Below are 27,713 nucleotides of genomic sequence, written 5' to 3'. Positions count from 1 at the left end.
AATTTTTTTTGCCGAACCACTGCTGCCTGGGCACAGTGATTTCATCACCTCAAAAGCCCCATTTTTCAAACATACTCACTCATATATTCATACACACACGCACACAAACGCCAAACTCTCCTCTGTGTGTCCAGGCTCGTGTGAACGACCAGGTGGTGGGCTACAGAGACCTGGCGGCTATTCCCAGAGACAAAGCCATTCTTGAGGTGGAGAGGCCTGACCTGATGACCTACCAGCCTCACCTCAGCTTCTCATCACTTGACCCACCGCGCAGACAGGTACGCAGACACACACACACAGAAAATCTATCCTCGCTAGATTTAGCTCGCCTACCTTACCACAAATTAATGCAAGTGAATAGGAACCAGCTTAGCCTAGGTGTTGTTGGCCCAACACACCTCTCCTGGAGTTTTAAGCTAGGCTAGTGGTCCGTATCCGCTTCCATTCATTTAGGTGCTAAGCTAGGCTAGCTTGCAGCCGGGATAGCTTTCTACTGAACGCACAGAGAGGAAATTGGTATCTTATCTTCTCGTCTGACTCTGGAGAAGACGATAAGTGCATTTCCCATCATGTTGACGTGTTCCTTTAATAACACAAAGCCCATCACCTCTGCTGCGCGGGGCTCTGTGACACCATGATCCACCGTTGAGCCACTGTTACACCACTGTGGGCGTAATTCAATGAAATATCTGTGACAGGAAGTTCCCAGTTCATAACCCCAGTGACCCACCTTTATCATCTACACTTTAAAAACAATATCATACGTTGTCTCAACTTATTTTTTCAAGCAACACTTGAAAAACACAACAAAAAGGCCAATACAAAAAGCTTGTGTGGAAAAATAGAAGTTGAAACAAATTGTGATTTTATTTAGTTTTTACAGCATTATGTTTCCACTCACACCCTTGTGTATGAGACAAGATATCATGGGTTCACATCCTGCTTATTGGTAAACAACTCTTAACAGTCCTTTTGTAACATGAGAACTTCCCCAAACTCTCACCTTAAAGTTGCAAAACTCTGGTATAGTAATACAACAAGCACGTGACCACGTAATAGAACATTCGCTGGCTACACTGAGTCTCCTGTAGCCCACAGACAGAGTTTGCAGATTAAAAGCAGAGACCGTTTATAATTTGGATTATTCACAGGGAAAGCCATGTAGCTTTACCTGAAAGGAAATTAAAAAGTACAAACTTTCTTAATTGAAAGCAGCGTCAAAAGATGATTTACTTGCCGTTTGTGCCCTCATTTTGTGGGTGGCAGGTTTTCATTTCCAGCGAGTACACACATACAAACATTTACGCTATGTTATGTAACGATGTGGGAAACTACAGACTGAGGGAGCGGGCCACACGATCCATCACAACATGGAGATAAAACGCACGGAAGGTGTCGCTGTCCATTGGTTTGTCTTTAATTAGAACCTAGCAAATATAATTGTGCGTTTTGCAGAGACGACAGCTTTTCAATGGACTCGAAAAGGTTCATCCTCTCCGAACCCATTCTAATGACTGGCTGGTCCTTAACTCATTCCCCGCCAACAACGTTATTGGGCGGCATCCTTTGAACGCCAACAACGAGTTATCCTTTTTTTCGATTTTAATATTCTATTCAATGTCACGGACCTGTATGTTGCCGTTAAAAGGCATACAGGCGGGCGGTTAGGTGGCCGAGCGGAGATTGCGTTCGTCACCAACCCCGGAGCTGTGAGCTGGATTCGCCTGTTCGAATCCAGCTCACAGCTCCGGGGCTGTCACCAGCTTGGCTGGCCGTTCACACTAATACAATTGGCTGTATTAGAGGGTGGGAGAAGCTGGCGGGGTGGGTCCGGGTCGTTGTAAACAGCGACTCCTACAGTTCGGTCGGGGCGCCTGCTAAGCGCGGATAGGACCTGAGGGGGATAGTGTGATCCTTCCACACGCTACGCCCTCTCAATGAGAATCCGCGCTGCCAGGTGAAAAGAAGCGGTGATTGGCTGGACGTGTGTCGGAGGAAGCACGTGGTAGCCTCCACTCTCCCAGATGATCTGACTGTGGGGGGTAAGTGCGCAGCGACCAGGAAGGGACTGGGAATTGGCATACGACTAACATTGGGATAAAAAAAAAAAAAAAAAGGCATACAGGGATCCCGAGGGTGCAGTACCGGCCAGATCCTGCCAGGTGGTCTGTTCCAGACCGGGTGTTACGTTTAAACCGCTCCGGGCACAGTTTTTTAGTACAGGGAAGCCTAGAGATTCACTCGGTCGCATTGAAACGCATGCATGTGTTGTGCCGTATTATGTCTAGGGCTGACCTTCGAAGCTTTTTTTGGCAATCGAACCTTCGGGGCCAAGCTACGGTTTTAATTCAAAGCTTAAAAAAAATAAAAAAATAAATACTTATTAATTATAATTATAATTCTTATTTAATTTTTATTTTTATTTTTTTATCTTATGTTGTGGGACTTGTACAGCACTTTGGTAAACGTTGTTGTTTTTAAATGTGCTCTATAAATAAAGTGGATTGGATTAATTAATTAAGTAGCCCCTTTCGTGACTGTGACGCAGCCAACAAGGTTTCACTCGGCTGCCCTGCCTGGGTGCAGTGGGGCTGCTCTCACAGCCAACGACATGACATTACATAATTATGTTGCAACCTTCGTCTATCAAGCAAACAATTATATTATATTTAATTTATAATTTATAATTATACCAGACAATGCACCTACAAAAGCAGATGATTACAATTAAATTAGCACATTATGACACATTAGTCATAGCAGCATAGGCATAGCCTTATTAATGTTTTGTGTGGCGTCGCCGTCGTGTACAACGATACTTACGTTTTTTAGGTGATTTGACAAAGTTGTTGTAGAGTTGTGATATGCCATTTTCTTCTGGCATATCTGGCACTCTGCTTTTTGGGCATTGTCTTTGCATATTTTAAAGTGTAACCACACGTCTGATGACTTCTTCGTCGACATGTCTGCTGCACATGTCCTTGTTGTGTTTTCAACACAGATAATCTCCACGTGCTTGTTGTAGAGAGGTGGAGTCGAGGCGCCACTTACTTTCGTTTCATTGGAATGGAGGCGCAAGATTTGAGGCAAATCTTATTTTTTTTTTCGTTTTTTTTTTATGTTCGAAGCTTGTGCCATCGAACGAAGCTTCGAAGCTTCGAAGTATTTAAGACAGCCCTAATTATGTCGTGGATCAGATGGACATCAGATGGACCAGATGGCGATCAAACAATTGGAATATTATTTTTGGAATACCATCGACCACAGGTAAGGACTATCTGACGTCAATTCCAGCTTGATCCTGCAAGGATTTCGTACCGATCCGGCTGATCGGCGTGTGTGGTGTTCATAACGAATGCCGTTACTGGCAATCAAAGCATCAGAAACAACCCCCGTCCCTTTCATGCATTCATCATGAAACATAATACCTATTATATACAGTTGATTTGGAAATAGTAGCGTGTCCAGGGATGAAACGCCAACGCTTTTAGTAGAATTCACGTAGCACGCTTTAACTCAGTTTCCCAGGAATTAGCCCGGATCATTCCGAAACGATACTTATATTCACCACGGGATAGCGCACGAACGTATGCATGACATTTCTTTTAGTTTTTTGCATCTTGGACAGAAGATAGTGACTGTCAAATGACCTTAGTATTGTATCCATAGCTATAATATAGAATATAGATATAGCTCTACAAACAAGGTGACGCACTCCCATCTTTAAAGCGTGGCCTGGCTAGAACAGGATGAGGCTAGTCCCCGGCGGTCAATGAGTTAAGGTCCCCTGAGTTTGCTCAGAACAGGGTACATCTGCTTTTAGTTATGATGCCCCTCTAGCTCATGGAATGAACTCCAACAGTCCTTAAAGCTTGAGATTCTCCCCTCTGTTGCAGAGTTTAAAACCTTGATCTCCAACCTTTGTCAATCAAGTTGTACAGTGTTTTAAATAGATTGTTATCTATTGTCTTATTGTTATAATTTTATATTCTGTGTGATTTTATATGCCTTTTTTTTTGGCTTACCTCTGTACGTACACTCGACATGAGTGTAAATGAGGGAAACCTCGGTTGCCTTTCGAGTTTAAATATAGGGATGTCCGATATTATAGTCCTACCGATATTATCGGCCGATATTGGCATTCAAATGTGATATCGGAAATTATCGGTATCGGTTTTCAAAAAAGATTCATTAAAATGTTTTTACATTTATTTAACCTTTATTTACCCAGGCAAGCAAGTAAGAACTAATTCTGATTTTATTTATTGTCAAAAGTATGCATAATGTTGTGTTAATTCCACGACAAGAGTAATTACCTGAAATTATTCAGTTTTTTTTGGGGGGGGAAACCCTGCATAATATCGGTATCGGTTGATATCGGTATCGGAAATTAAGAGTTGGACAATACCGTTCTGTCCGTCAAAACGGGTTACCCGTCGGTAGTGTGATAGTATAGGGTTAACCTTCTGTAGTGTGGCAGTGAAAAGGTTAAAGTGCTTGATAAAAAATAAAATAAAAAGTCAAGGCCTAGAATTCCTTGAAAACAGCCCATTTTTTAACAAGGTGCTTAAAAAGACCTTGAAATTCAAATCAACCGGGGCGCTCCAGTAGCACACCATGTACCGCGCTGCGTCGCGGATCAGGCTGACCCCGAGTTCGATTCCCGGACCCGCCGTCATTTACCAAATGTCTTCCCCTGCTCTCTCTCCCGTTTCACCCTGCAACTGTCGGTCATGCTTGACCAGGAAAAAGCGATAAACGCTAAAAAAAAAAGTAAAAAAAAAAAGAAAAAAATTCAAATCAACCATTCACATTGAAAGTTTTGTTCATCCATGATAAAAAAATTCTGAATTAAGAAATTAATTTTCTTTTAATTTAAAGTGTAACTAATTGTCGGAAATCGGTTTTAAGCCATAAATATTGGATAAATTGCATTTAAAAGTGAATTGTATCCTTTTAAATGCCATTTTAAAAGAAAATAGTGCTTATGAAAGTACTTGTTGAAAGTCCTTGAATTCCATTTTGCAATGTCTGTGGGAACCCTGCTAATGGGATCCTCTGTGTTGTGCTCTCTCCACAGAGATCTCTATCTCCTCCTCCCACCTCTCCTCCACAGTCGCCTGAGGTAAGAGCCTCCTCTACGCTCGTTAATGTTGTCATGTATTATTAATCATTCACATTAAAGCTTAATACCCAGTCATTGATTTTGTTCCTCTCCAGCAGGCAGTGATGACTTTACATCTCTGGCCCCGTCAGGTTCAGATTAATCCATTATCAAACTAACAGGGCTCTCGTACTGGAAAAGGACGAGCCAACCGTATATTATATATAAAGGCTAGATGACTCACCCGCACTGCTGGCCAATGGGAGACCGACGTTGCCACATGGCGGCCATCTTGCCACAGGCAGCACGCCCACTCATAACATGAATGTCTATGGTGCATGTGCTATTGAAATAACCATAGCTAGGGCGGCTAAGTGGCGCAGTGGGCAAGGCGCTCGCCACTAATGCAAGTACGCTGGGTTCGAGCTCAGCTCTCGGCATTGCTACCAGCTTGGCTGGTCGTTCATATAATACAATTGGCAGTATTAGGGGGTGGGAAGCTGGTGGGTGGGGATCGGACGTTGTGGACAGCGACTCCTACAGGTTGGTTGGTGCGCCTGCGCAGCAGAATCAGGAAGTATCGGGGGCAACGTGTCCCTCCCACGCGTTACTCCTCGCCACTGAGAGATTGCGCTGTGCAGGTGAAAAGATGCGACGGCTGCCTCCTCGAGTACCGGAGGGGACACGTGATGCAAGGCTTCGTCCACATTGCAGCCGGCCTGTGGGAGGCATGGCCTAACAACGTTCGAGACAGGGGAGGGTAGAATTGGACGATACGAAATTGGGGACGGGAGAAAAATAGAAAATGGGAGAAAAAGTGGATAAAAAAAAAAGAAATAACCACAGCTTGCTAAATTTTCAACCGATTCTCAAACGGTTTGGTTTGTTATAAACTTCAGAGATGTAGTTATCATACTGCATACTTATAATCAGTGATGCCAGTAACCAGTTACTAAGTAACTAGTTACTCTAATCTGATAACTTTTTCAGTAAATAGTAATCTAACTTACTTACTTTTTACAAGCCAGTAATCTGATTACAGTTACTTTTCCAAGTGGCTGTGAGTTACTATTTAGTTACTATCTCATAATGCTGATGATAAGAGAGCCAGGGGTACAGTCAGCTAGACCGGAGATGGGACGTGCGCTCACGCACACACGCACGCACACAGCCACACACACATGTTTACGTTTATAGCTGATTTTAGAATGGCTTCAGCATGAAGTTAAATCAACTATCCAGTTCGTTTTATAGTGTAATTTGGCTACTTGAGAGAGAGTGAGAGTGAGAGAGAGAGATTCATGTTACGTGCGACTTGCGGAGTACGCACTGAGTCCGTTGTCTCAGAATGGATTAGGTAGAGAGAGAGAGAGAGAGAGAGAGAGAGAGAGAGAGAGAGAGAGAGAGAGAAAAACTGTTGTCATTCTTATGTTGTGGCAGCAGCAGGGGGGACGACGACGACTTCATAACCTAGTTACTTTTTTTTTTTTTTTTTATCTACTTTTTCTCCCCATTTTTCTATTTTTCTCCCGTCCCCAATTTCGTATCGTCCAATTCTACCCTCCCCTGTCTCGAACGTTGTTAGGCCATGCCTCCCACAAGCCGGCTGCAATGTGGACGAAGCCTTGCATCACGTGTCCCCTCCGGTACTCGAGGAGGCAGCCGTCGCATATTTTCACCTGCACAGCCCGATCTCTCAGCAGCGGGGGTCTGCGTGGGAGGGACACACCGCCCCCGTCGCTTCCTGATTCTACTGCGCAGGCGCACCAACCGACCTGTAGGAGTCGCTGTCCACAACGTCCGATCCCCACCCACCAGCTTCCCACTCCCTAACACTGCCAATTGTATTAGTATGAACGACCAGCCAAGCTGATAGCAACGCAGAGAGCTGAGCTCAAACCCAGCATCTCCTGCGTTGGTGGCGAGCGCCTTGCCCACTGCGCCACCTAGCCGCCTATAACCTAGTTACTTTCAAAGTAACTAAGTTACTTTGATAATCAAGTAATCAGTAAAGTAACTAGACTACTTTTTAAAGGAGTAATCAGTAATCAGATTAAGTAATCTGTGGCATCACTGCTTATAATGGACTTTCATATGAAAATAATTTTAACATGTCCAAGCATCCTGAATCATAGCCACGCTAATAACGTTTGTAATAAACCAAACCGTTTGTAAATTGGTTGCAAATTTAGCAAGCTATGGTTATTTCAATAGTACATGCTGCACCATAGACATTAATGTTATGAGTGGGCGTGCTGCCTGTGGCAAGATGGCCGCCGGTGAACTACGCTGGAGACTCCGCCTTGCACCATCTAGTTATATATATATCTATGGAGCCACCAGCACTGGTGCATCTTTACCTTTGTGCTGCACAGAGGCAGACGGCAGCAGAGGATCGTTTCAGCATCAGGCCGTCATCGGCGTACAATGAGACAGGGGTTGTGATGATACACACTTTCAGATTTCAATACAAATTTAGAGGTCACGATCTTTATTCGATCTTTTATGCTTTATGCGTTCAAATGTATTCATAGTACAGAGCTCTAACTATAAATTACACTGTGTATATATATACACTACACAGCTTGGTGTGACTCAGACGAATACACATTTGATCTGAAAGTCGTAAAAACAATGAAAATGAGGCTTAAACGTTATGCTAACGTGTGTATTTCAACAATAGAGAGTCAGTCAGTTCAGGACATTCACTATTGTAGGCCCGCCCTCTGGGCCTCAAAAATAAGTTTAATATTAAACTCAAAATCCATGCCAAAGGGCTGAAATGTTTTGAGTTGATAACTCCAGAATGTCCCTCTCTTACGCAGGAGAGAGTCCCAGTCTGCTGCCCTGTGTGGTCGATCCACCTTCTACCATCAGCGGTGCGTTCCTGATATCAACTCTGATTGCACGCACGCTAATGACGCCACGTGCACGCGCGCTCCCGCCGCGTGCGCGCGCTCCCGCGCATGCGCATAAATGTCCCCTCGCTTGAGCACAGACTAAAGACAGTGCCTAATTGCCTCTACGAATGGAATGTAACACATATCATTCACAAGTTAGGTGTGAATGTATCTGAGAACGTATTTAACACACCTGACGACCGGCGGCAGGTGGGTACTTATAGCGAGTTGGCGAGTGCAGCGCATTCCTGTGTGCACGTGCTTCTGCTCAAATCTTTGATCTTCCCATGAAGAACGCATCCCTGTCTACGATCCAATATATCTTAAAGGAACACGCCAACTTTTTGGGAAATTCGCTTATTTGCCATCTACCCTGGAGTTTGACAAGCAGATACAGACCCTTTTCTTCTCTGTGCATGCATTAGGCTTAGGGAACAGCCACACCGTTAGCCTAGCTTAGCGTCATTCACTGGAAGTAGGTGTGCCAGTGTAGCCTAGTTCCCAAGAGTCATGAAATACACTCCAAATACAACTCCAAAACGTTCCTGTAAACATGTTGTGACCTGTGTATTTACCACGTGCTCCACAAAATCAGTTTCCCATTCATTGTCAATGGAGCAGCTCCAGACTTTATACCTGATGACATTGCAAGTTTGAGTCTCACTTCTCTGGCGTCTGACTTTGGGAAAGAGAGTTGCTCATGTTCACAAATATTGATTGAACTTTCCTGGGCCTTGGAAATAACATTTGAATTCTTAATTCCCCTCCAGATGCATTGTTCCATTCTGTCAAATCGATGCAACCGAGACATACAGGCAAACAAACAAACAAACACCATAGCAAGCATATTCCCCACTATGACTAAAAACTACACCAGTGTCACAAGTGCAGTGAGCAATGAGGGACTTGAGATACATTTGATGGAACACAATGGTAGTCTGACCATTGTAAAGCTTTTTAGCTGCGACCAGCAGCTCTAATAGGTCACTCTGTCAGTCAGTCGGTTGATCAGTTGGTCCACAGCAAATTTCTCCACCCTCTAACAGCCACAGGTTTCGCCCTAGGAGGCTGACATCTGGCATGGAGGTGAAGTGTGTGAGTGTGAGAAGGTTTGTGGGTGTGTGTGTGTGTGTTTGTGTTCACGCTAATTGGCTGAAAGGGGTCGTGGTAATGGGAGTGGCCTATCGCAAAAAGGTTGTAGCTATTGCAAATGTGCACTTTCTTTTCTCTTTTTATTTCTGGCATCTTACTTATCATGTAGTGTCCTGATCCACAGTGATCAGAGGGTGGTCTACCAGTCTACAGCTCAGTGCTGCCCCCATGTGGCTCAAAGGGACAAAAGCACTTCTACAAAACTTTGATGAGAACCGATTTGAACCAGTAGTATAAAGCAGGGGTTCTCAAAATCGTTTCAGAGACCCCCAAATAGACGCATAGTGCATTAGGCCACAGACCCCATTGTGACATTTTGTCCCAGGGCTCCATCATCTGACAAGATTTCTGTTATGAGATACGATTTAGTACAGAATTGCATATTGTCTATACTAGGCTTGTCCCGACTAAGGATTTGTATAGTCGACTTTGATTGGCGGGGGGAAAAAAATTGTGGGATCATTCCATTTGGGCTGTGGGGGGGGGGGGGGGGGGGGGTGCTTAATGTCTGAAGGAGTCGACTGAAGGCTTCTTGTCCTCTGCGAAATGTCCACTGATGGATACATCTTGATATTTCTAGTGTGTTCATTAGTGTTCATTCAATCATCTTTCAGTGCCTCTGTGCCCGTTTTCTTAGGCAGTTAGCCTCTCTGGTATGTGCACCATTAGCGTTAGCCACGCTTCTAGGCCTCTATGCTTTTGGAAAGAATTTATAAAAAAATTGAAAATGATAATCTTTTTTATTTTATTTTGCACTTGACTAAGAGGTTGGCAGTCGACTACGGCTCCTTTCGATCGATTATTCGACTAATCAAGGTCATCCCTAGTCTATACTGGAGAGTTGGGAGAAATATACCAAAATCAAAATAGTCCGTTTTTATAAATAATCTCTCTTAGTCTCGAACTTCTAGTAAATAGTGGTATTAAATCATTATTCATTTAGCTGGGGGACGTCCCCTTGCAACCCCCTCAAGGACCACTGCGGGTGCCTAGACCTCCCTTTGAATAGAACTGAATAGAATACAACATGAACATCTTCTAATGGGGTTTGGTCCAGAAGAGATCTGTTAAAATAAAGATCCAGATCTGTTAAAATATAGCCTATGTGACATACATTTCAAATGATTTAGGTTGTTTAGGTAAATAATAAATAATGGTTATGAGGTTGTTGTTTCTAGTGTCTAGTTTTAAGGAATAAGAGTTATTAGCATATATTATGTAGTATATGTCTATGTAGCACGTGTTCAAATGTGGAATTTGCATTGTTGTTTTTCATATGGTTCTTCCCTTTCTCTCGATGGCAGACTGTTGTGAATCATCTGTATCCTTTCACAAAGGGGGTTGTGCACACCGGCAGCATATCTGTACCGGCGCATGATGGCACCCACTGGCGCAGCACTGGCAGGGCGAGGGCGAGGGCCTGGGAGGGCATGCTGGGAGCTCATCGTGCATGATGGGACCTGGGAGGTGGTGGGCCCTCATGGTGTTGAAGGTCTGGGGGCTGATGGACGCATGGTGTCGGGCATATTGACGAGGAATAATCTAAACCGATTATTCACGGAGGCAGAATAATATTAATATTTTAATATTCATTCAAAAAATTGCCTTTCATCTTTTCTCCCATCCCCCAATTGTATTGTTATGCCACTTCCCTCCTGGTTGTTGCGCTGCCCTACTGTTGGTCTGGGGAGGGTGTAGACTCGACCACATGCCTCCCCCGTTAAATACGCTTCCTTTCACTGGGAGAGCGTAACGCACGCAGAGGTTCATGCTATCTCGCCCTGAGATACCCTCCCTGCTGAACAGGCGTCCCAACCAACCTGTAGTAGGAGTCATCGTTGCAACAACCAGGACCCATAACCCCCACCGGCTTCCCGCCCGCAAACACTGTCAATTGCGTTCGTAGGAACGACTGACCAGGCCGGTGGTACCGTTGCTGGGAATTGAACCTGCGTCTCTGCAGTGGTAGGTGAGACAGGAGTCTTTGGTTGATGGAATTTAATGAAGCATCATGATTCATGTTGCAGCATAGAGAGATACAGAGTACATCAGAGAGTGCCCTATCCCTGGACCGAATAGAATGATAACGAAGTATTTATACAGGACGGTAGATAAAAGCATTGACTTACAGAATATGAGTTATATATATGATGTACAGAGTGTATGAAAGATATGAGTTAGAGACAGAGAGATATGAGTTAGAGACAGAGAGAGATATGAGTTAGAGACAGAGAGAGATGAGTTAAAGACAGAGAGAGATATGAGTTAGAGACAGAGAGAGATATGAGTTAGAGACAGAGAGAGATATGAGTTAGAGACAGAGAGAGAGATGAGTTAGAGACAGAGAGAGATATGAGTTAGAGACAGAGAGAGATATGAGTTGGAGACAGAGAGATATGAGTTAGAGACAGTATGAGCGATATGAGTTAGAGACAGAGAGAGATGAGTTAGAGACAGAGAGAGATATGAGTTAGAGACAGAGAGAGATATGAGAGATATGAGTTAGAGACAGAGAGAGATGAGTTAGAGACAGAGAGAGATATGAGTTAGAGACAGAGAGAGATATGAGAGATATGAGTTAGAGACAGAGAGAGATGAGTTAGAGACAGATATGAGTTAGAGAGAGAGGGTATATGAGAGATGAGTTAGAGACAGAGTGTATGAGAGATATGAGTTAGAGACAGAGAGTGTATTAGAGATATGAGTTAGAGACAGAGTATTAGAGATATGAGTTAGAGACAGAGAGTGTATTAGAGATATGAGTTAGAGACAGAGTGTATGAGAGATATGAGTTAGAGACAGAGAGTGTATGAGAGATATGAGTTAGAGACAGAGAGTGTATTAGAGATATGAGTTAGAGACAAAGAGTGTATGAGAGATATGAGTTAGAGACAGAGAGTGTATTAGAGATATGAGTTAGAGACAGAGTATTAGAGATATGAGTTAGAGACAAAGTAAGATGAGTTAGAGAGAGGGTATATTAGAGATATGAGTTAGAGACAGTGTATGAGAGATATGAGTTATAGACTGAGTATATTAGAGATATGAGTTAGAGACAGAGTGTATTAGAGATATGATTTAAGAGTCAGAGTATATTAGAGATATGAGTTAGAGACAGTGTATGAGAGATATGAGTTAGAAACAGTGTATGAGAGATATGATTTAAGAGTCAAGAGTATATTAGAGATATGAGTTAGAGACAGAGTGTATGAGAGATACAGTATGGTGTAATGACATGGATATAGAACTGGGTGAAAAGGTAAATGTGTGTGTAATGTGTGAAAGAAAGAGAGAGAGTGCTGGTAAATGTCCTTGTCAGGCATGTTCTGGAAGTGTTGTGGAGTCACACCGTGAGTGGCTCGGTGAGGGGCGGAGCTTGGCCCGATGAGGGGGTGGAGCTTGGCCCGGTGAGAGGACAGAGCTTGGCCCGGTGAGGGGGCGGAGCTTGGCCCGGTGAGAGGGTGGAGCTTGGCCCGGTGAGGGGGCGGAGCTTGGCCAGCTGGTTGGCTGAGTAGTGATGCAGCACAGCTCTGAGTCTGGGGAGACATCATCAACCTTTATTTATTCTCGAAAAGACAATTGAGGTCACCCTCATTTTCAATGTCGTCGAGACTTTACAGACATTTCAATGCACACATTTCTACAATATAACAATAATAAATATGAATAACTATCTATATAGTACTTTTCACACATGGACCGCAGTCCAGAGTGCACCACAGCAATTCGTATCAAATGAACATAGGCATAAAATCAGCACACAAATTGACAGAATAAAAAAAACATGCATAAATTGCAGACATAAGAATAGGTATAAATGACAATAAAAGTAGTGCAATGTAAATGTGCAGACTTAAGAATAGGCATAAAATAAGTACAATAGTACAATGTCGCTTGAAGGCATGTGACCCCCCCCCCCCCCCCCCCCCCCCCCACACATGAAGCAGCCAGAGGGCGGCATGGGCGCTGGTGTAGGCCTTGATGACGGGGCTGGTCACAGCACAGACGGTGGCCTACATGTCCTTGGTTGGTCCAGTGGGCTTGGCAGGGCTGGGTCACTCAGGACACGCACACAGCAGCATGGTGGCAACAACGATACACCCATCCATCTCTGTCACAGCCCGGGGGGCTTCCTCAGGCCCTGCATCGTCTCCGTAGCGCTTGTGATGGTCCCCAAGGGGAGAGAACTCTTTGCACAGGCGCTGGTCATCCAAGCAGGGTTCCCACAGACATTGCAAAATGAAATTCAAGGACTTTCAAGTACTTTTCTAAGCACTATTTTCCATTTTAAAAGGGCATTTAAAAGGATACAATTCACTTTTAAATGCTGTTTTTTATTGAAAAGAAAATCGGATCCAATATTTATGGCTTTAAAACCAATTTCCGACAATTAGTTACACACAAATGATATTTCTTGATTCAGAACAATTTTATCATGGATGAACAAAACTTTGAATGCGAATGGTTGATTTGAATTTCAAGGACTTTCTAAGCACCTTGTATTAAAGAATTTGGCTGTTTTATTATATTTTTTTAATCAAGCACTTTAAGCACTTCAAGGACCTTGTGCGCCCGTCCAAGCCATCATCCAGGTTCTTCGCGTACGAGTTCACACCATGGGTATCGGCTCACGCGCTCCAGATTCATCTGCTCAAACGTGCGCTTCAGTGGGTTCTGGCGCTCTCTCTCCTCTCTTTTGAGCACGGCCCACATACACCTGCCTGCAGTTCAGCTTTTGGCCATTCATGTCATCCACAGCCTTCAGTCAATATTCACCTTGGCCAATAATAAAAACACATCACATTGGAGTAGCCTGTTAAGTCTATAGGTCTACATTTTATTTGTCAATGGTGAGTGAGTGAGTTTAGGATCATTAAATGTTGCCAATGTTGTCTCTCTAATCTCTTTCTTCCTTTGATTTTTGTCATTACTGGCATTTCTGTCATCATTGCAGCAGTTTAAGCAGCGCTGCTTGTTAATGAACAAAATGATCAATAATTTTGCCAGAAATCTTGCCAGAAATGTTTGCCTTTTCGTCATTTCAGGAACCTATTCAGGCTCACAGTGTTGGGAGGTCAGAGTTCAGAGCAGCAGTCACTGTGATGGAGGTCAGAGTTCAGAGCAGCAGTCACTGTGATGGAGGTCAGAGTTCAGAGCAGCAGTCACTGTTGGAGGTCAGAGTTCAGAGCAGCAGTCACTGTGTTGGAGGTCAGAGTTCAGAGCAGACAGTCACTGTGATGGAGGTCAGAGTTCAGAGCAGCAGTCACTGTGTTGGAGGTCAGAGTTCAGAGCAGCAGTCACTGTGTTGGAGGTCAGAGTTCAGAGCAGACAGTCACTGTGTTGGAGGTCAGAGTTCAGAGCAGACAGTCACTGTGATGGAGGTCAGAGTTCAGAGGAGGCAGTCACTGTTGGAGGTCAGAGTTCAGAGCAGCAGTCACTGTGATGGAGGTCAGAGTTCAGAGGAGGCAGTCACTGTGATGGAGGTCAGAGTTCAGAGGAGGCAGTCACTGTGATGGAGGTCAGAGTTCAGAGCAGCAGTCACTGTGATGGAGGTCAGAGTTCAGAGCAGCAGTCACTGGCTGCATGACCACAAACTATCCAGCACGACATGAATAAAGGAATCAGTCATTTTGATAAATTGTGACTTTATTCCACCAGAAACCTGTGCCTTCCTGAAACCTAGATATTTCTGTCTGCCCTGTAAGAGCTCTGTAGCCACTGCCTCTCTCTCTCTCTCTCTTCCTCCATGTTTCTCTCTCTCTCGTCCCTCCCCCCTCTCTCTTTCTCTCTCTTGCTCCCTGTCTCTCCCTCTCTCTCATCATCTCTCCCCCCTCTCTCTTCCTTTCTCTTTCTCTCTATATCTTGTCTTCCCAGTCTCTCCTTCTCTCTTCCTCTCTTCCTCTCTCTCTTGTTCCCTGTCTCTTCCCCTCTCGCTCTCCCCCTTTCTCTCTTCATCCCTGTCTCTTCATCCCTGTCTCTTCATCTCTCTCTCTCTCTCTCTCTCTCTCTCTCTCTCTCTCTCTCTCTCTCTCTCTCTCTCTCTCTCTCTCTCTCTCTCTCTCTCTCTTCCTCCCTGTATCTCCCTGTCTCTCGCTAGTAGCTACCAGGAAGCCTTTATAAATGCCTCTATTAATACCTTTACTGGTCATCAGAAAATTGGTGCAAAACACCAAACTACCAGCGGCTCCATCACCCAGATTAGGACGCATGTATAGCTGAGATGGCAAACATGGAGGCCCATTCACTGCTGTCTTAACCCTTTCACTGCCACACGACAGACGGTCGCCGTCGGTTGTTGTGTGATAGTAAAGGGTTAACCGGCTGTCGTCGTGTGGCAGTGAAAGGGTTAACCATCTTGATGTGTGTTGTCGCAGTGAAAGGGTTCACCGTTTTGGTAGTGCGGCAGTGAAAGGTTAACTGCACAGACAAATTGGTCTAATATTTAGTCATTTTCAATTAGTCATTTTCAATTAGTCATTTTCGATGTTATTACAAAGGTTTTAGGAGAAATAATCCACTTAGTCAGAAAACCATAGGCCTTGCAAGCTATACAGTAGCTAACCTGTAGTCTGAGGTCAAACATGTAAAGGAGTGACATTTCTAGAAATAGATGAGAGCTTTCAACTTGGGTAAGCAGTGTGTCATCACGTGGAGCGATACCAAGGGGCTGTTTGCACCATGGTGGGCTGCTTTTACCCCGGTAGCTTACATTTTCTGCTCTTAATGGCTACATAGAATGAAATGTGAATTCTACCTTATTATTTATTTTACTAAAGAGTTCACACGGACATCTGATCTCTCAAAGTCAGTGGCCCGTTCCATATCTAAACAAGGAAACTATAAAAGAAGGAAGGGTCGTCAGCGTTCTATGCTTTGCTTGGTGCCAGACTTTCATTCCAATTTTAAATATATAAGCTATCTGAGGACATATACATCAACTAATATATCAAATGTCAAGCTAGTTAACAATGCAACAAATTGCCTATGATTCGAGGTAATAACCTGTTTAAATCACGGGTCATAAACGAGGAGATGGCTGATCCCATTCAACTCAACGTTGGCCTGAACTGAACGTTTTTCCACAATTGGCACCAATGTGCGTTCACAGACGCTACACAGTGACGTGATGACCCTTCCTTCCTTTTATAGTTTCCTTGGTCTAAACAGGAAATAGAATACCAGCATCCTCCTTTAAAAGTCCTGTTTGTTTCTCCTCCCCTCTCCGTCTCTCCTCCCCAGGTCAAGCAGCGCAAGGCGGAGAGTGAGAGCGGTTCTCCTGGAGGCTCCATGCTGCAGCTGAATGCCGGCCGCAAGATTAGTGGCAGCTTACAGCACTTCCACAGACCAGGCCTTGGTACACAAACACACACACAAACACATGTACACACATAAACACGTGTGCACACATAAACACTTGTACACACATAAACAAGTGTACACACATAAACACGTGTACACATATAAACACGTGTACACACATAACACATGTACACACATAAACACATGTACACACATAAACAAGTGTACACACATAAACACGTGTACACATATAACACATGTACACACATAAACATGTGTACACACAAACACTTGTACACACACATACACATGTACACACATAAACAAGTGTACACACATAAACACGTGTACACACATAAACACGTGTACACACAAACACATGTACACACATAAACAAGTGTACACATATAAACACGTGTACACACATAGACACGTGTACGCATATAAACACATACACACATAAACACGTGTACACACATAGACACGTGTACACACATAAACACCTGTACACACACAGACACATGTACACACATAACACATGTACACACATAAACACATGTACACACATAAACACGTGTACACACATAAACACCTGTACACACACAGACACATGTACACACAAACAAGTGTACACACATAACACATGTACACACATAAACACATGTACACACATAAACACGTGTACACACATAAACACCTGTACACACACACACACATGTACACACATAAACAAGTGTACACACATAAACACGTGTACACACATAAACACGTGTACACACATAAACACATGTACACACATAAACAAGTACACATATAAACACGTGTACACACAAACACATGTACACACATAAACGCATGTTCACACAAACAAGTGTACACACATAAACACGTGTACACACATACACACATGTACACACATAAACACGTGTACACACAAAAACAAGTGTACACATATAAACATGTGTACACACAAACACATGTACACACACAAACATGTACACACATAAACACATGTACACACATAAACACGTGTACACAGTACACACACAAACGTGATGCACAGTGGCTCAGGAGGCACAGCGGTCGTCTGGTAATTGTCGGAGTGTCCTTGAGCAAGACACCTAACCCCTAACTGCTCCCGATGAGCAGGTTGCCACCTAGCATGGTTGCCTTCGCCGTCGGTGTGTGAATGTGTGAGTGAATGGATGAATGTGAGGCATATGTTGTAAAGCGCTTTGGATAAAAGAGATATATAAATGCAGTCCATCTACCATTTACGCACGCAAACAGACTGTAATCACGGAACCTGATTCTTGTTGCATATTATTTGTCTTCTATTTCAGGTAACGGTAGCAACCTATATAGGAAACCTCCCATCTACAAACAAGGTAGGTGGGCTCTCTAAGCTCCGTGTTGGTCACATGTTAATCACATGTTCAGGTCAAGTCCATCCGTTTCCCCTCTGAGACAGGTTGTGTGTGTCGCTCTGCCTCCAGATCCCAGTAAACACGGGGAAGGGAGCATCATTCAGTCTTCCCAGTTCCCTGCAGCCCAACGGCCAGACCCCAACCTGCCCTCCAAGATAGAGACAGAATACTGGCCCTGTCCCCCCTCCCTGGCTGCTATGGGTAACAAACACACTCCTTCCCCTATCCCCACTCAACTCCTCCCCCTATCCCCACTCAACTCCTCCCCATATCCCCACTCAACTCCTCCCCCTATCCCCACTCAACTCCTCCCACTATCCCCACTCAACTCCCCCCCCCTATCCCCACTCAACTCCTCCCCCTATCCCCACTCAACTCCTCCCCCTCTCCCCACTCAACTCCTCCCACTATCCCCACTCAACCCCTCCCCCTATCCCCACTCAACTCCTCCCCCTATCCCCACTCAACTCCTCCCACTATCCCCACTCAACTCCTCCCCCTATCCCCACTCAACCCCTCCCCCTATCCCCACTCAACTCCTCCCCCTATCCCCACTCAACCCCTCCCCCTATCCCCACTCAACCCCTCCCCCTATCCCCACTCAACCCCTCCCCCTATCCCCACTCAACCCCTCCCCCTATCCCCACTCAACTCCTCCCACTATCCCCACTCAACTCCTCCCCCTATCCCCACTCAACCCCTCCCCCTATCCCCACTCAACTCCTCCCCTATCCCTACTCAACCCCTCCCCCTATCCCCACTCAACTCCTCCCCCTATCCCCACTCAACTCCTCCCCCTATCCCCACTCAACCCCTGCCCCTATCCCCACTCAACTCCTCCCCCTATCCCCACTCAACCCCTCCCCCTATCCCCAGTCAACTCCTCCCCCTATCCCCACTCAACTTCTCCCACTATCCCCACTCAACTCCTCCCCCTATCCCCACTCAACTCCTCCCCACACATCAGACCAAAACATAAAATGTAAACAAAATGCAGTACCAAGAGGGGCAACTCTTCCTGGAGGTTGCTATTTGATGGCATTACAGATTCTACCTTTAACATTACCCTAAACCATTTCTTGCCTAATTTTGGTCCTACCCTAACCTAACCTTATCCTATGTCTAAACCAGTGGTTCTCAAACTTTTTTATACCATGATGACCCCATTTTATTTAGGATTTATTTAGGACTTAATGTATTGCGTAATTTCAACATGGAATTAAGGAATATCAAAATAAAAGCACACGTTGTTGAACTTGATCATGCATATTTATTAGAAATGTTAATTACAGCACTGTTATCATTACACATTTATAAAACTAGGCATATTTAGGGCGGCTACGTGGCGTAGTGGGCAAGGCGCTCGCCACGAAATGCTGGAGACGCTGGGCTCGTCAGTTCGAGCCCAGCGCTCCACATTTGCTTTCAGTTTAGCTGGTCGTCCGTACTAATACACATTGGCCGTATTAGGGGGTGGGAAACTGATGGGTGGGGATCGGGCGTTGTGGACAGCGACTCCTACAGGTCGGTTGGTGCGCCTGCGCAGTAGAATCAGGAAGTGTCGGGGGCAGCGTGAGCCTCCCACGCGTTACTCCTCGCCACTGAGAGATCGAGCTGCGCAGGTGAAAAGATGCGACTGCTGTTACCTCAAGTACAGGAGGGGACTTGTGCTATGTATGACTTAGTCCACATTGCAGCCGGCTTGTGGGAGGCAAGAAACAGCGTCCGTGACAGGGGAGGGTTGAATTGGATGATACGAAATTGGGATGGGAGAAAATATAGAAAATGGGAGAAAAAGAGGATAAAAAAAAAAAAAAATATGCATATTTAGCCAAAATATGTTGCCAGAACATAAACAAATTTAAATAGATATTATTATTGTATTTTTTCTTTTTACTTACACCTACCCACAACCCCACTTTGGGTCGCAACTCGTAGTTTGAGAACCGCTGGTCTAAACCCCTAAAATGGCCTATTGTAAAGTGAAGACCAGAAAGAAATATCCTCACTTTAACATATTTAGCTCATCTTGTTATCTTTGTGGGGACGTGTGGTCCTCACAAAGACAGAAGTACAAGAGTGCACACACAAACACACACACACACTCGCTCATAGACATACAAATGCACACCGGAGTGTCCACACATCGTAAAAAGGACGTGTGTGTTGGAAGTACTGAAGGCGGTAACCTGGTGTTGTACTTTCTCTGCTGTTGCCGTAGAGATCGAGTGGAGGAAGAAGAAGCTGGAAGAGCAAGATGAGGATGAGTTCGAGGACCTGACGGAGGAGGCCAAGACCCTGCAGGAGCAAGAGCGGGAGAAGGTGTGTGTAACACCCTGTGTGTGTGCATCACTCTGTGTGTGTGTGTGTATCTGTGTGTGTGTGTGTGTGTGCACGCGCGTGCATGTGGCCACTCACAATAACTCCAATACCAAAAGCCAGTTGTAATGTGTCAGAAATCAAAGCAAAAGCAACTTGATCACTTTCTCAATAATTTCTGTCTATAATCGAAGTGTAAATATTCAGTAAAATAGAGGGAAAAGGTCACAGACATCATCAGATCAGCGGCAGACTACCAGCGAATCAGCAGTGATGAGGAAGTGGCCTCGCCGCGTCCCTACCGAGCGTGTGTGCGGCGGATGTTTTTAACCCTTTCACTGCCACACTACGGAAGGTTAACTGTCTGTAGTGTGGTAGTGAAAGGGTTAACCATCTGTAGTGTGGCAGTGAAAGGGTTAACCCTTTGTCGTGTGTGGCAGTGAAAGGGTTCACCTTCTGTATTGTCGCAGTTAAAGGGTTACCCCTTTGGCAGTAGTGTGGTAGTGGAAGGGTTCATGTCCCTCGTCTGTGTCCGTGTGTCCAGATCAAGTCCAACATGGGCCGGCTGATCCTGAAGGAGGAGAAGGAGAAGGAGGTCCACTTCCGCAGGAAGACACAGTCGCTGCCAGACAGAACACACATGCACACCAGTGAGTCGGACCGGGTCGTGTGTCCCCATCGTGTGGGTTTTTATTTAGTCTCTCTGTGTAACTGTGCCTCTTGGTCTGACTGGACTCTTGCGTTGGCAGGTATTTCTACGACCGTGTCCAAGTCCTCCAGGACAGGCCTAACGAGGGTAAGAGTGAGCGAGTGAGTGAGCGAGTGAGCGAGTGAGCGAGTGAGCGAGTGAGTGAGTGAGTGAGTGAGTGTGTGAGCTATAATACGGTAGCTATAATAATATATGTATAGCTATGATATAATGTATATAGCTATATAGTAACTTGTGTGTGAGTGAGTCAGTGTGTGTGTGTGTGTGTGTGTGAGTGTGTGTGTGTGTGTGTGTGAGTGTGTGTGTGCGCATGTGTATTATGTGTATAAATGTGCGTGTGTGTGAGTGAGTGAGTGAGTGTGTGCGTGTGTATATATATGTGCATGTGTGAGTGAGTGTGTGTGCGCGCGTGTGTGTGTGTGTTTTTGTGGGGTGTTATCTTCTCATATGCGTGTATGTACAGTATGTGTCCTAAACATCCTGTTGTGTGTGTGCAGATGCAGTCGGCAGAGTTCTCTACAGATGGAGATAAGGGTAGGTTCCCTCAGACTTCAAGTTAAGTGTTCCTTTATTAATCCCCTTGGATAAGTGGTAATAATAATAGAACAAAGTGCAAGTAGTAAAATGATAATAGTGATAACAGTAGTAGTAGTGAACAGTAGTGAGTGGCAGGATTCAATCAGACAGTAGTAATAGTGAGGATGGTATATACACGGTCCAAAGCGTAGTAACACCAGACAGACCAGAGTCAGTGCAGTGTTTATATAGTAAGAGTCAGATAGTCCTAATAGATTGCAAGTTCACAAGCTGTTAGCTCTCCAGCAATTGGCAGCAGTCCTTGTCCACGGTTGTGGAGCATGATGGCTACTGGCACGAAAGACTGGCCGAGGTGGTTTGTGGGGGGGGGGGGGGGGGGGGGGGGGGTAAGTCTATGGCTGACCCCTTGTACCCTATGTAATAAACAATATGGTGGAACAATGTCTCTAGTATATCTTATTATAACGTAACTGTATGTTTATTATTATGACATTATGAGACGTTCTACACCCGCCACTATCCGTTAACTCCAGACAGATTGTCCAGTATGGAACTCTGTACTGGGTCTAACGTTTATAACGGCCTCGTGTCTTGTCAATAAACCGTTTTCACCAAAAAAGGAGGGGTTCCAAGGCTTCTAATGATGTCAAATATGTATAACGAGCTAATGAGGATCATAAGCAGCTTAAGACATTATACCAAAATGGTGTCTCATATTTTAATATATTTCTCACTATAGACTATAGCTCAAATGAAGGATTTGAACCTTGGGATAAAGAATATGTGCATGACCCAGAGTGACCTAAGATGCAGATAAAGGTTGTTTCTTCCTACTTAATGGTGAATTAACCTATCTCAAATCCAACCCTCTTTTCTTGATCTTCCAATCAACGGTTGCTTCCCACCACCCCCCCCCCCTCCCCCACGAGGAAATAATCAGTTGTGATCAAGGATCAAGAAAAGAGGGTGGGGTTTGAGATAGGGAAATTCTAGGGGGACATTTTATTCAGACAGTGTTAGAATGGGACGATTGCGCTACCACGGTCCAGACCTCATCCTCTTTGTCTTCTTGTCGTCATGTCGTCTTTGCAGGAGCTCAGGTAAGCAGCATGTTCTCCGCTCAGATCGTCTGCGTCTGCGTGGCCGGTTAGATCGTCTGCATGGCCGGTTAGATCGTCTGCATGGCCGGTTAGATCGTCTGCGTCTGCATGGCCGTTGTGTCGTCCACAGTTAACATGCTTTAGCTTAACTCCACTACTTACATTCTGACGTCTCCTTATTGTTGACTAATTATGTCCAGCATGTTTCCATTGGCTTTCACTTTCATTTTTCTGCCCCTCACGTCAAACGTCTGTTCCATCTGGACATTTCTGTCCAGTGCGTCTCCACTGTGAACCCGTGATTGTACGTCTGTGTGTGTGTGTGTGTGTGTGTACTTGGGGTGTAAAAAGTACCCAGAAATTATACTTAAGTGAAAGTATGGGTACCGTCTCAAAATATTACTCAAGTAAAAGTCAGAGTATCTGTCCAAAAACACACTTGAGTAAAAGGAAAAAAGTTTCTACTTTTAATTGTACTTAAGTACTAAAAAGTAAAAGTAAAAACTTGTTTTTATTCCGGGGCAATGAAATGTTCCGTTTCGTCCTCTTCATCACTCGTACTATCGTTTGTGGCCATCTTCTGTGGCTCGTCACTCTGACTGTCTATTGTTCTGATAGCAGGTGTTTAATCAAAGATCCCCGCTTTCTAGTCTTGCACAAGGACCAATCAGCATGGGTATGGGCGGGTTCATTTTCCATTGATGGGGATTTGATTGGCTGTTTTTAAATAAAGTGCGACCGCAGGATTAATAACGTTAAAGGAAAACTCCAAATGTTTTGGAAATTAGCTTATTTAACATCTTCCCTGGAGTTAGACAAGAAGATACATACCTTTTTTGTCTCTCTGCATGCATTAGGCTTAGGGAACGCCCGCACCGTTAGCGTAGCTTAGCTTCATCACTGGAAGTGGGTCAGACTTTTACCCTGAAGTTCCCTACAGTCCCCTACAGTCAAGAAATACACTCCAAAACATTCCTGTAAACATGTTGTGACCTGTGTATTTACCACGTGGAGAAATAAAAAAAATATTGAATTCGACATTTACGTTTTCTAAGCAAATATACTGATTTCTTTTTTGCCGAACCACTCCTCTCTGGGCTCAGTGATTTCACGTCACCAGTGCTACTTTCTAACGTGAGGCCAGTGTTTGTTTACATTTTCATTTCATTCAAAGGATCCGAACCGATTGAAGTTTATGGATACCATGACTGTGGTAAGTTTTAAGGGGCTAGCGTTACACAATAAAAGAGTTATAATAATACCACAAGTGTGGATTCACTCGCCCAAACCCTGTAGCCGTGCATCGCAGTCATGAAAGGGGCTAACTAGGTCGATAGTCCAGCAACGTTGTGACTATCCTATTCATCAATCTCACAATATTCACTAACGTTAGACAGATGGAATACAGCCTTCCATCTAAAAACATAAATGAAAACATACCACAGTCATGGTATCCATAAACTTCAATCGGTTCGGATCCTTTTTTTTTTTGGTCTACTTTTTCTCTCCATTTTCTATTTTTCTCCCTTCCCCAATTTCGTATTGTCCAATTCTCCCCTCCCCTGTCTCGAACGTTGTTAGGCCATGCCTCCCACAAGCCGGCTGCAATGTGGACGAAGCCTTGCATCACGTGTCCCCTCCGCGTGTAGTCTTTTACCAACAAACTTGCATTTTTCCGCGATCTGATTGGCCACTGACGTTTCTGGTCATGTGACATCTGCGCCAATCGTGTGACGCCTGTTTCTATCACTGGTTAAGCTTAGGCACTCTTTCGAAGTTGGTTAAGGTTAGAGTTTGTCTTAGAGCAGGGCGATAGAACACCAGCCCCGATTCCAAACTCTAACCTTAAACAACTTCGAAAGAGTCGCCTAAGCTTAACCAGTGATAGAACTAGGCGTTAGGTAGTTTGCAGGCTGTTAGAGGCAGAAATAGGCGCAGAAACAGGCGTCACACGATTGGCGCAGATGTCACATGACCAGAAACGTCAGTGGCCAAGCAGATCGCGGAAAAATGCAAGTTTGTTGGTAAAAAACTAGACACGTCCCCTCCGGTACTCGAGGAGGCAGCCGTTGCATCTTTTCACCTGCACAGCGCGATCTCTCAGCGGCGAGGTGCTGCGTGGGAGGGACACGCCGCCCCCGTCGCTTCCTGATTCTACTGCATAGGCAGTAGGCACACCAACCGACCTGTAGGAGTCGCTGTCCACAACGTCCGATCCCCACCCACCGGCTTCCCACCCCCTAATACTGCCAATTGTATTAGTATGAATGACCAGCCAAGCTGGTAGCAACGCTGAGAGTTGGGCTCGAACCCAGCGTCTCCTGCGTTGGTGGCGAGCGCCTTGCCCACTGTGTCACCTAGCCGCCCTCAAAATCGGTTCGGATCCTTTGAATGAAATGAAAATGTAAACAAACACTGGCCTCACGTTAGAAAGTAGCACTGGTGACGTGAAATCACTGAGCCGAGAGGAGTGGTTCGGCAAAAAAAAATTCGAGTATATTTGCTTAGAAAAAGGAAATATCGAATTCAATTATTTTTTATTTCTCCACGTGGTAAATACACAGGTCACAACATGTTTACAGGAACGTTTTGGAGTTGTATTTGGAGTGTATTTCGTGACTGTAGGAAACTTCAGGGTAAAGGTCTGACCCACTTCCAGTGATGAAGCTAAGCTATGCTAACTGTGCAGGCGTTCCCTAAGCCTAATGCATGCAGAGAGACAAAAAAGGTATGTATCTTCTTGTCTAACTCCAGGGAAGATGTTAAATAAGCTAATTTCCCAAAATGTTAGAGTTTTCCTTTAACGTTAGTTCGGCCAGAGAAACAAATATACTAATTAAAATAGTTGGACATGCGAGATTTGTACTTTGTAGGTCAGCATTTTAAATGTAAGGAGTAAAAACTATGTATTTTTTCTCTGAAATGTAATTGAGTAAAAGTACAAGTATACAAACCTAATAACACTCGAGTAAAGTACAAATCCCCCAAAACAGTACTTAAGTATTGTAACGAAGTACAATCACTCAAGTACTTTACACAATAAGGACATATGGGGGAAGTGAGGACACTTAACGACTACAATGCTGCCCTGCAGAAGCTAACCGCAGTAATTATTTTTCTAAATTGAGTTATAAGTGAAATTGAACTTCTCAATATGTTTTAACTTGTGACGAAGTTTCAGAGTTCAAGCTTGCTCCGTTTTAGAGAAAAATGGTATAAAGAATAGCAGTAACTACACAATCACTAGATAGTCAAAGAACTTTAAACTAAGCCATTTTTCTCTTTCTTTTGCGTAGTTACTGCGGTTAGCTTCTGCAGGGCAGAATAGTCTTAGCCATCACAAGTAGTCATTTGAGAATGTGTGTGTACTCTGTGTACTGTATGAGTTGAGTTGTCCTGCATCCGTCTAAATGGCAGATGTACTACTGTGCTGGTGCGCTGCACTGGGCATTTATGTTTGTGAGCATAACCGCATGCACCAGGATGTACACAAATATATTTACATACAGTATGTATGTCTGTGCTCGGCTCTGTGTGTGTGTGTGTGTGTGTGTGTAGAATGGAGAGGCACGGAGGGAGAGAATGGACAGAGGAAACTCCCTGCCCAGTATCTTGGAGCAGAAGGTGAGAGCAGCACTGCTCATGGCTGTTGTCTCTCCATTGAAACCATTCCATCTGTATTCACACGCACATGTGGACTCAAGACCTGGTTCTCCTGCATGGGAAGCCAAACATGTTTACATTTACATTTAGTCATTTAGCTGACGCTTTTATCCAAAGGGACTTACAAGTTCTGTACGACAAGTCATCAGGAAGGGTCTCAGTAACAATGTTCATCAAAGTGTTGAGTGCTACAGTGTAGGTTAGTATATTAGGACAAGTGCATGACAGTAAGGTTAGTTAAGGTTAGAATATATATATATATTTGTTCAGATAATTATTGAAGAAGTGCGTCTTTAGTTGACGGCGAAAGATTGGACGGGATTCGGCTGTCCTAACTGTGGTGGGCAGTTCATTCCACCATTGTGGGGCAAGGACTGAGAATAGGCGGCTTCTCCTTGATGACCCTCACGCAGCTCGGATAGGAGTGGGTCTGAGACGGCCAGAAGATGCAGAGCGTAGGGGTCTTGAGGGTGTGTAATTAGAGACCATTGACCGGAGGTAGGTGGGAGCCGTTCCCTTGGCCGCACAGTATGCCAGGTTGAGGGCCTTGAAGAGGATTCGTGCAGCAATGGGGAGCCAGTGCAGGTCTCTAAGAAGTGGGGTGACATGGGCTGACTTCGGTAGGTTTGAGATCAGGAGGGCCAAACGGGGGGGACGTTTCTCCCTGTGCAAGAGTGATATTAGACTTTACTAGGCTTCAGGCAGGACTACTTTGCTGGGGTAAAGCGCATCCTGGTCAGAGCACCTCTGGACTGATTGGTTAAAACTAACATCTACTGGTCGGTCAGCCAATGGGGGACTCACTCTAGCTATACTACGGTGTGTCAGATAGTATAACCCCTTGGTTCACAGCCTTTACACAACTAATCACTAACACAACTAACTAATCACTAACACAACTAACTAAGCAAAAATAACTCACCGGCTCTCTTTCAGCTGCAAGACCGTTAAGGGTCCACAAATTCCCTAATTTTGCCAATACTTAATATTTCATTAAATACTGACACTTGTATTTTCACCCAAGGTCCTACTAGATTAGATGTTGGTTTTTGGTTGCCTTCCTAGAACAGATAATTATTAAAACCAGTTGGAATTAATGTATTGAAAGTGAGGGAGAAGAGGCTAATATCCATAATTTTATATATCTCTGTGAGCATGCATCAGCTACCAGTAATGGAAGTGGTTACTTACTTACTGCATGGTAAAGCACTCTCCGGTCATGTCTGTAAAGCTTCAGCTTTATTCGCTCTCTCATAAATAACCTTAGTACATTATAACACAATGGGTGGCGTTATTATGACTCAACACCGCAATGCCTTAACTGTGTGCTTTCTCCTCAGATCCATCCATATGAATCACTCATTGTGACCCGCAGAGGGCGCTGTAAGCTGCCACCAGGAGTCGACCGTACCCGACTGGAGGTATGTTTTGATTTTAGATTTTTTTTTTTTTTTAACAGAGCCATCGATGCTGCGTGTCCGTGTTATGAGAACTTTACTATAT

General features: G+C 44.5%; 1 protein-coding gene across 1 annotated transcript in view; it reads left to right on the top strand.

The window, feature by feature from the left end:
- Positions 1-27,713, top strand: part of dmtn (dematin actin binding protein) — a 33,322-nt gene that overhangs the window by 4,397 nt on the left and 1,212 nt on the right. Inside the window, exons 4-16 of the mRNA XM_084325021.1 lie at positions 135-278; positions 5,081-5,125; positions 7,930-7,983; positions 16,396-16,510; positions 17,799-17,843; positions 17,952-18,083; positions 20,104-20,204; positions 20,746-20,851; positions 20,951-20,997; positions 21,408-21,444; positions 22,540-22,547; positions 26,106-26,171; positions 27,551-27,631. Of these exons, the coding sequence (XP_084181147.1) occupies positions 135-278; positions 5,081-5,125; positions 7,930-7,983; positions 16,396-16,510; positions 17,799-17,843; positions 17,952-18,083; positions 20,104-20,204; positions 20,746-20,851; positions 20,951-20,997; positions 21,408-21,444; positions 22,540-22,547; positions 26,106-26,171; positions 27,551-27,631 (981 nt within the window). The remainder of the gene's footprint in view (positions 1-134; positions 279-5,080; positions 5,126-7,929; positions 7,984-16,395; positions 16,511-17,798; positions 17,844-17,951; positions 18,084-20,103; positions 20,205-20,745; positions 20,852-20,950; positions 20,998-21,407; positions 21,445-22,539; positions 22,548-26,105; positions 26,172-27,550; positions 27,632-27,713) is intronic.

Source organism: Notolepis coatsorum (genome assembly GCF_963971535.1).
Source record: "Notolepis coatsorum genome assembly, chromosome: 11".
Classification (NCBI taxonomy): Eukaryota; Metazoa; Chordata; class Actinopteri; order Aulopiformes; family Paralepididae; genus Notolepis; species Notolepis coatsorum.
This window is presented reverse-complemented; position numbering and strand designations above follow the sequence as displayed.